The following is a 9,720-nucleotide window of genomic DNA, read 5'->3' on the forward strand; positions in this document are numbered from 1 at the left end:
CTGGCACCTTGTGAGAACAGATAAGGTGATGGGATAGATGGTTAGTCCCTAACCAAGAACCACATATCTGAAGAGTAGCTCCCTACAGGATATGTTGGTACACAGTTATTTGACCAAGAAGAGGGAGAACTTCCTGGAAAGTCAGCAGGGTTTTTATAAATGTGCAAAGTGCAAGGCCTGCAAAAATAGTGTGAATTGTAAAACGTACATGTTCCCCACAGGCAAGGACGTTAAAATCAAAAACTTCTTGAATTGTAATTCTGATTTTTCTATACATTATTTCCTGCCCATGTGGACTTCGATATGTGGGGAGCACAATTTTTCTGATGAAAAGGCGTATTTTGGAACATTGGTGTGCCATCAAGAATAATGATGTGAATTATCCGGTGGCACGTCACTGTAGACTGGTGCATGAAGGGAAAATTGATAACATGTTGTTTTTTGGAATTGATAGGGTGCTGCTGACCCTGAGAGGAGGCAACGGGGAACGGATTCTTAGGAAAATGGAATCTGAGTACATAATTAGATTAAATAGTAGACATCCGTGGGATTGAACCAGGATGAAGAACTTTATGTTCATGTTGGTTAAATGATTTTAAATAATTGAAAAATAGTGTAATAGGGCTTTGGCTATGATCTTGGGTTCTGGGATTAGGGGATCATAATTGGCTTGTATTATGTTTGTTTGCTCACACCCCCAAAAATACACATTTTTCATATGGGAATGATCCCAAACAGATTAATTAACCAAGAATTGCTTGATTTAATGATAGGATGGTATAACATTATTGTACAGCCACTGGGCATGACTCGGGCCATTATAATGTCATCAACAATGGAAATTGAAATAATGCAGATATGGTCTATACATTTTTGACAGTGTGATTACTGATATTATAATAGCAGTATGGCATATAGTATTAATTGGTAAACTTGGCTTGATAATGGTACAGGACAAATTGGAATCTAAAATGAAATTAATTGTTTTTTTCTTTGTTAATATGATGGATGTGGGTAGTATCTCTTCTATGGTTAGCAAACTAAGTCGTATATTTTCTAAGGGGGATGGGGCCTCTGTAAATATTTGGGCTAAGAAGAAGACCGCAATGGTTGAAATGCATAGCCGATACGATGTTACTAACAAAGGATCTAAAGGTGCTAAATAAACTTTGGAGTGTGTGTGTGTGTGTGTATATGTCTCTCTCTCTCTCTCTCTCTCTGAATAATACAGAGGCAGAGGCAGTCACCACTGTGTGGTTACAGGTAAAACCTAGTAGCTATAGGAAACTGATTATTTTGCTTTGCTAATAACTTTTGTCTCGTTTGACAAATTTTCATGAAACTTATCAAAATGGCTGAACAGAATTACATCAACCAAGTAGTAAGTTAGATCTTTACCCAGAAACTTGCTTTTTGTGATTTGGTGTATATTTGTTCTTAAATTTTTGAGAAACTAAGGTTCAAAATGTATTGCTATCTGGACAGTTAGGTCCCCGGAATTCCCATAGACGCGCAACTTAAAAAAAAAAAAAAAAAAAAAATAGAGCCATATGATTGGCCAAGGGGGATTGGTTGACTTCCTCGCTCCTGCACGTTTCGCAGGAGCTCATGCCTCGCCTGGCTGCCGTTATGTGGAACGAACTGTTGCAGACACCATTAGAGGATAATGGGGTCTCAGTCCCTCTGTTCTTAAAATGAAAAAAAATAAAATTATTGGGGCCAGCATATAAGGCTACCTTGATGCCTGTGGTAAAAAAATAAAAAAAAAATAAAGGGTTGCTGAGATTCCCAGTGAGCCCTTCCGAATCCGCCCCTCGCCCCCTTTTTTTATTCTTAAGAGTCCTGCAGGGCCAAATACAAATTTTAAAAAAGAGTGCGATTGGTGTCCCTTGGGGCCCGCCAAGCACTGTGCGCAACCAAATGCTGCACATGGTGGTGCGCGGGCCACCTGCAAGGGACTAGGATGCAGGGCCTGGCTGCAGGCCAGGTCCTCTGGACAACCGTTCTGCAGCTATGCATGGCATGAGGTCGGCCGACTGCAGGGGTGTGGGATTACTAATAACGTTTTAGTTTACATTGAAAGAAAACCCCAGAAATTTACTGAAGAAACCAAAGGTTAAAGTGACGTTCTAGTTTTGTATGGTGACAATCTTAATTTACATTAAAAATAACTCATTCACTTAAAAAACAAAAGTAAAGGTGGTTGGTGTGTGTATGTGTGTCTATACATATATATGTACACTGAAAAAAACAAAGGTTACAGGGATGTTATAGTTGGGTTCTGAATTTACTCGTACAAAACCATAGAATTTCTGTATTTTTTAACGTAAAATAGTTTTAATTGCTGTACATTAATCCAACCACTGATGTGCACGGCTTTTGGCCATGCTTAGCGGGGGTTGACCGCAGGGCCTGGCCTGTGGCCAGGCTCTGCAGCCAAGCCCTTATAACCACTCAACCATCCGCTACACACGGTCTTTGGCCCTGCACAGCGGGAGTTGGCCACAGGGCCTGTCTCTGTCAGTGAATCTGTGAGTGGGTGCGTGAGTGTCTGAATGGGTCTGAAAGTGGGTGTGTGAGTCTGAGAGGTTCTGAGTAAATGAATTAGTGTATGAATACATCTGTGAATCTATTTTTACTTGTTTTCCTCCGTGTGCATTATTCGCAAATTGTTTGCGAATATTCTCTATTGTTCTAGAATAATTTGCAAATATTGCACATGGGGAAAAGAAAATCATTTTAAACCCCTAATTTGACTTTCAAACACCCCTTTATCACACCCATGGGGTCAGGGTACCTCCAACACTTACCCATAATGCTACTTTCATTTTGTTTTTTTAACCCCAGGGACCATGTCCAGGGACATTAATATGACAGACGCAACTTTCTGTTCAGGTTGTGGCCAGCCAATTACAGTGCTTATATTTATGCAAATTATTCGCTAATCCTTCGTGCCTGTAGATAGTTATATTTCTTTTTGTTTTACTATCTCAAAAACTACTGAACGGATTTACACCAAAAAAGAAAAAGGCTTCTTTCTGGATCAAACGCTACCTTTCTGCCAAATTTGGTGTAATTCCGTTTAGCAGTTCACGCTGTAGTCATGTTGAAAATCCCCATGGGAATTAACATGGGGAACGCAACTTTTTTTTAACCCCCCTATTCATTGGCCCCTGCTTGACAGATCACCCCAAAACTCTCCTTGCATAACAAGATTGTTGGGACCACTTTTTGGGGGAAAATTTCGTCAAGATTCGTCAAGCGGCGCCAAAGATATAGGCAAGTCAAAAAATGCTTCTTCAGTGGAAACATGGTCCTAACTATAAATATATATATATCATAATCCAACAATCAACGCTGAAGACACTCAGCCAACAAACCGAGGCTCATGTGGCGGGCGTCACTGCCAATGTATTTCACTGACAATTTTCCCACTTCTTGAATAAAAAGGAAAGACGAGCTACACCACCGAAATCAGTTTCACTTATTTAACGGCAAAAAGAAAAACAAAAGCTTTTCGACCGATTATGGTCTTGAACACATGACTTGTAGTTAATCCACATTTCCTTTAAAGTGCTACTAATGTCATGAAACAAAGACTTCATTATACTTCGAAATCAAAACAATCACAGACCAATACCATAAATTGTGGAAAAGTGTATGAAAAAATACATGGACATCACATACTTAATTTGGAGAGCACACTTAAAGTTATAGTAGCGCAACACTCTCATAACATAATATTCCAATACCAATGAATTTGGCTATAGTAGCCAATTTACATTCATTTCTTTGTCTGTTTTGTAAACCATCACTTATTGCATATGTCATTTGAGGCTATAGTAGTGCAGGACATTTGTGACATCCTCACCACATGTCAAATGAATTTACCTATAGTAGCTAAGTAACATTTTTAAAGGAAGACTACTCGTTTTCAAAGAAAATCAAACTAAGAAAAACGAAGTAAAAAAAGACGATTGTGACCCATGAAAACCAAAAATTAATAAATGAAACCTTCTATGAACTCAATTTCATTACTACACCAAAAATCACTTCTCTTCCTGTTCATGATTATTTCAAAGATAACAAAGGGAAGAAAAAAAAAAGTGGATTAAATACAAGTCATGTGATCAAGACCGTGATCGGTCTAAACGCGTTTATTTTTCCTGTTTTTTTCACCATTAAATAAGTTAAACCGTTTCCGGTAGTGTGGGGCTAGTCTTTCCTCTTTTTTTCCAAGAAGTGGAAGAATTGTTGGTGAAATAATTTTTATATATACACATGTATATATGTGTATGTATATATGTGTATGTGTATGTATATATATATATATATATATATATATATATAGTATATATGTGGTCTGGGTGAGTTCTTCTCAAAAGGACATAAAACAGACAGATTATTTACATTTGTATGCAAACGTCGTATTTTGTATGGAATTTAGACTTTTAAGGGTGTGTTTGAGGTCTATCATTTGTATTGATGTAGCTCATTCGCTACTGTTAGAACTGATGTTCTGCGAGGCGCTCTGAAGTCCATCAAACAATAAGGAAAGAACACTAAACACACAAACCTCAGAAGAAATAAACGCTGCATGATATTACCGTATCTACCGGTCTCGTTCCCTAAGCCCAAGACCCCAGGCGTGTGTCTTTCACTGACAGCTTTCAGGAAGTGTCCTGCATTTGCTTTTCCTGGTCATCATTGAGCAGCGCTGAACCATATTTATTTTAAAGTAGAACAAAAAGCACAAGACAGTCGCATGCCTCTTGACAGGGTGACTCATAAATCGCCAAGGGCTATTTTTAAACTAAAGCTATGTAAATTATAAATGGGGTCAGGCCAGTGCCTTAGAAGCCCCAGAAGAATACTCACAACCTTGAGAGCAGTGAGGTTTTACCGCTTCTGGCGCAGGATTTCCCTAGCCAGTTTCATTAGCCAAGCAGAAGAAATCTGTAGGCTTGGGTTGAAATGTCCACAGCAAAAATTCACACATTTATTTTAATACAATTATCCCAATATGTTTTTTTAGTTTTAGGTAGGTCTCTGACAGTCTTGGTTTATCTCAGTGTTTGGACAGACTGTTTGATATGCACCTGATATTTGCAATAATCCATAATAAGGACATAAAGTGCTTAGGGGGCGTGCTTCCCAGGCTTTTTTTTCTTGATTTCATTCATCTGAGAAGCTCGGGAGCAGGTCTCACTTACGTGGTCGAACAGATTGTTCATTCCTTGATGGACAACAATCACTTGTCTGTTAATCCTGGACCATAAACGGACCTAGATTCTCATTGATGACTGCGAACTAGCCTTCTCACGCTCAAGCTGCAGCGAGTGAGACCACCTGGTTCCAAGGTGGGCCTTGTCTTGATGTTTTAGAACAGGGATCGTAAGCCAACACTTTGTCACAGACCTGGAGTCCACTGACTGTAGGAACCCTCTGAGTGCCTGGCACTGCCTTGTCCCAGGAGTGGTGTCAAGTGAAAGGGACTCTGGATAGAGTGCGCTTCTGCCTGGACTGAAGCCGACCACACACTGGCTCAGCATAGTGGATACCCTTGGCCATGAGTCCTGCCGCTTCCGTGCCTATGCTGTTACCTTCGGGCCTGGCCCTGGCTAGGGTGTGCTTCGGCCCAGGATGAGCCCCATAGCATTTAGGCCTACCCGCCACCCTGAGAGTTAGTACTTGTCCTAGTTACATTAGGCAGGAATGAGCCTTGCCTTGTGTATGTGGCACCGGTCCTGGTAGGTACCTTAGGAGCTTTGTAGAATGCACTGATAAACCAGGACCACAGGGGCACTGTTGAGTAAACTCAGAGCAACAAATCATCCTAAATGAACAGATTACTTAACCTGGGAGATTCTGGGGTATTTGTGAATATAGGGGATCACTTACCTTAGACAGCTAGGGTGTCGTTGTTTCGAGTTACAAACAGGTAGCAACCACATAGTCTGTATAGCGTGTGTAGCTATTTATTGAAATTGCTGGAATACTTATGTAAGAATATGCGCGATATATGCATCATAATGCTTGTTGGATTGTTTACCTGTATTTGTGAAGCGTATATTAAACTAACGAATGAATGAGTAACAAGCTTCCGGTAAATCCGATGGCTAGCAAACACGATTCATTTGAGAATGGCTGAGAAAGTATTTCACCTGCGACCTGACGAAATGGAAACCTTTCCGTAAGTTTCGGAGAGGCCAATTAGAGCTCGCCCTGCTTTCCAACCTCGTGGCCTACAAATCTTTGCGCTCATCCGAGACCTGTGACCTGGGGATACTGGGCACCTTCCTTTCATCTCAGGCGGTGTCTCGGTTTCGTGAAAGGTGGCTGAGAATGCCCTCTCGGTTTATTCATTTAACTAAACGATGACTCCTGGTGCCCTGCGACGTCTTCAGTTCACTTCGATTGAGCGTTGCTGAAAAAACAAGCTGTGCGAGTTACAGGCGATGGTGCTAAAAATAATGGCAACATGTTTGATGGAGTTGGTCCCCTGCAGACTCGTCATCAAACCCTCACACCTGGCCGAATTCCACTTCTACCTGCTGCTTAGTTAATTTTGATTGGCTGGACGAAGTGACAATCATGGCTCCCAAAAATGTTGTTTTCATTGATTCTGACGTATATAGGCAAAACAAAATGGTATCTATGTCTTTCTAAAAACCAGTACAAAAATATGCTCTTTTAAGTGACGGTCCGTGCGGTCACTCATGTGCAGAAGTTCACCAGTTTTGGATTGACAGCATAGGGATTAATAAAAGGAAGACATTGCCAAAGGGAGCATATATATTTGCAGATATAATAATACAACACTGCTATTTTCAGCTGGGTGCATTGTTTCATTACATGGGACTACTTAGCACCTAACCCTAAAGACATCGACTTGTGAGTGTAAATGTATTAGTTAATTTAATACAATTATTCAATTAGCATTTAATATGTGAATTTAATAGCTAATTGGTTAACTAATTAGTGTGGAAATACAGTAGTTACAACTTCTTGTTTCCATCTACGAAAAAGAAAAGTAAGCTGGTAGTTAAAATACTGTGACCAGTAGCCATACGCAAAAGATGTCCATTTATTCTGCAAGGATAGATCCCAGTAGATTGGAATGAAGCGGTATTATTACATGCCACATTGCATTTCACCTTCAGTTTCCCTCAGCCAGACCATGTGCACCACCAGTGAGCTGGACCAGAAGCAGAAGAAGCACTCAAAGGCAGCCCCAAACCTTCTGCACCTATTAACTGAAGGCAAATTGAGGACATGTTTTTGGTGATCTAAGAACTTTAAAATCATTCCCTATTAACTGCACTTTTTGCATCTGTGCTGACCGAGCTCTCCCTTGTTTTCATCCAGTCCTACTGCTACAGGTATCGCTGCGCGGCACGAAGTCAGAATACACCGGACAGCTCGGCGTCTAACCTGGGCTTCCGCTGTGCGGCCGATGTCGTCTCGGAGGACTGAGGGCCCTTGGTGGGGCCGAAGAATCTTCTCCAGTGGGAGTGAAACCGCTTTTGACTTCTCGTTGAGAAAACCCCCAAACTGCACTTTTTAGCAGTGCTACATTCCAGGCAATAAACACAATGGACTCTCTTGAGAATTATGAAGGGAGAAAATGCATTGCTTCAGACAACCAATGATCATGCAGGCTTACGGTTCATCAAAGTTCAGTTTTCTCATTACCTTTAATAATTGCAGTTTTCTCATTACCTTTAATGATTGCAAATTGTTCAGCTGTGTGTGTGTGTATATGTATGTATACACACACACTTTTTTTCTTCTTTTTCTAATGCAGGCACCATCTGATTTAGTATGTGGGCAAAGCTGTCCCCTGGAATAACCCCATTGTCTTAGACAATATCTTATGCTTCAATTTTCACTAATTAAACATCACTCAGGTTCTACTCACCCCACCCCCCTCTTTAAGATGACAGGTAGTGAGTGGACAGGTGTTTTGCTTTTTCATTTTGATTTTGGCATCACTGTCATGGGATTATAAACTGGTGTCAATTCCATATATTTGCAGAGTATTTTTCTCCTTTGGTCTTTGTACTCACTAAGAACCTGCTTACTCAAATTGATGCAGAATGGTCCAATCTATATTTGTTTTAATAGGAACCCCTATAACAATGGTCAAAGAGCAATGGAGGCAAAAAATACTGTCATATAGTTACACCACTGATGCCATACAGCTAACATTATTGTAGATATCTGGTGCATGTGGTGTGCACTAACCTAGTCAGTGCTATTTAATTGATGAGGCCTTCCCGGAGGCCCTTCCACGTATCCCAGAATATTTGCTGCTCTCGCCATGCTTCTTCTCTGTTAAGACCTTAAAGTTTCCTCCAGCATTTTTGCAAGAGATGTCCAATCCATTTGAACAGCTTGTCTGTTGCATGACTTCAGTCATCAAGTTTGCAGCAGCATATATTGAATCTACTTGGGATGGTCAGCTGCTGTTGTCATTTTATGCTCAAACGTATATGAATCTTCCATAGCTGTTGATAAAAGGTGGATCGCTTGTAGTGGAGGTGTTGGAGAATCAAGCTCTGCAGCAGCACACATGTTGAACTCTTGTTCACGTATGTTGAAAAACATGTAGTACAACCTAATCTTTTGCAGGATGCTCATTTACTGAGAAAGGTATGAAAAACGTAAACTGCACCGCCAATGACTAGCATACAAAGTGATGGTGAAAATTCCGATCTTTGTGCAGAACTGTGTTGGATTTTCTGGTCCTCCAGATAAACCCATTTAATAGCACCATTTAAAAAAAAAATTAATATAAGGGAGCAGGGATTTTGTGTATAACATAATTAATTTCAAGATGTTTAAATGTGGCGTGATTGCAGTTCATCTTTGAGGACTGCTTGTAGATTTGTTTCCATAATCACGTTTTAAGTTTCCATTTAGGACCAAAAGATTCTGTGCCTCAGTCTGAGAAAGTATTGTATTTTCGAAATGTTACTTTTTTTGTAATGATTAAATCATGTAATTGACATGTGTTCACTATGGATGCAGTATTTGTGGCATTGTGCATAAAATTGTTGTTCAATCTGTCAAGGCTCAGACATTTGCTTCTTTGCTGACAGGGAAGCGAGAATTTAACGATTGCCTCTCTTCTACAATACTGTTAATAGTTACTTTCTCTGCTGTAAATTTGTACCGCTGGCAATAGATGACAGTAGTTGTTGATAGTAGTTGTTGATAGACGTCCAACAGCTGGCTACTTGCGAGGTGCACATAACTAAATCCCAGCGGCTCTGGGAATTTTCACAGTGGGATAGTCACTGGTGCAAGCATCCCGCTTATGATGCTCATGCTGAGAAATGCCCCACCCTACGATTTGGTTCTTTTTCCACACATACCCACAACTCCTGTGCTTTCATTAAAGGGACTGGCTGCCTAGATATTGTTGTCTGGACAGTCGCGACTGGGCATTGTGGCGGGGCGTTGGGAATAAAAGAAGAAAAAAGTTGGAAAAAAAATAAACATACCTTAAGCGCACGTCTGCGCCTGCTTCTCTCCGCCCCACTGCAGACACAGGCTCCCAGCCTGCCCTGCCGCCAATCATGCCGCTGCTCAGAGCAGCGTTACGATTGGCTGGAGCGCCTCAGCTGGCGCTCCAATGCAAACTGGAAGCCTGGGCCTGCTCTCCCCAGCAACAGTGCTGGGTTGGATAGCGCCCTGTGAGCATGTGTGTTTGGC

The 9,720-nt window shown here is 40.9% G+C and overlaps 1 protein-coding gene across 1 annotated transcript in view; it reads left to right on the top strand.

Annotated features, from left to right (window-relative positions):
- The window catches only part of SUMF1 (sulfatase modifying factor 1), a 278,363-nt gene extending 269,292 nt beyond the window's left edge, over window positions 1-9,071 (top strand). The window contains exon 9 of the mRNA XM_069206353.1: window positions 7,369-9,071. Within this exon, the coding sequence (XP_069062454.1) occupies window positions 7,369-7,476 (108 nt within the window). The 3' untranslated portion in view covers window positions 7,477-9,071. The remainder of the gene's footprint in view (window positions 1-7,368) is intronic.
- Window positions 9,072-9,720: the final 649 nt, after the last annotated feature.

This window comes from Pleurodeles waltl, chromosome 9, assembly GCF_031143425.1.
Source record: "Pleurodeles waltl isolate 20211129_DDA chromosome 9, aPleWal1.hap1.20221129, whole genome shotgun sequence".
In the NCBI taxonomy this organism is placed as follows: domain Eukaryota; kingdom Metazoa; phylum Chordata; class Amphibia; order Caudata; family Salamandridae; genus Pleurodeles; species Pleurodeles waltl.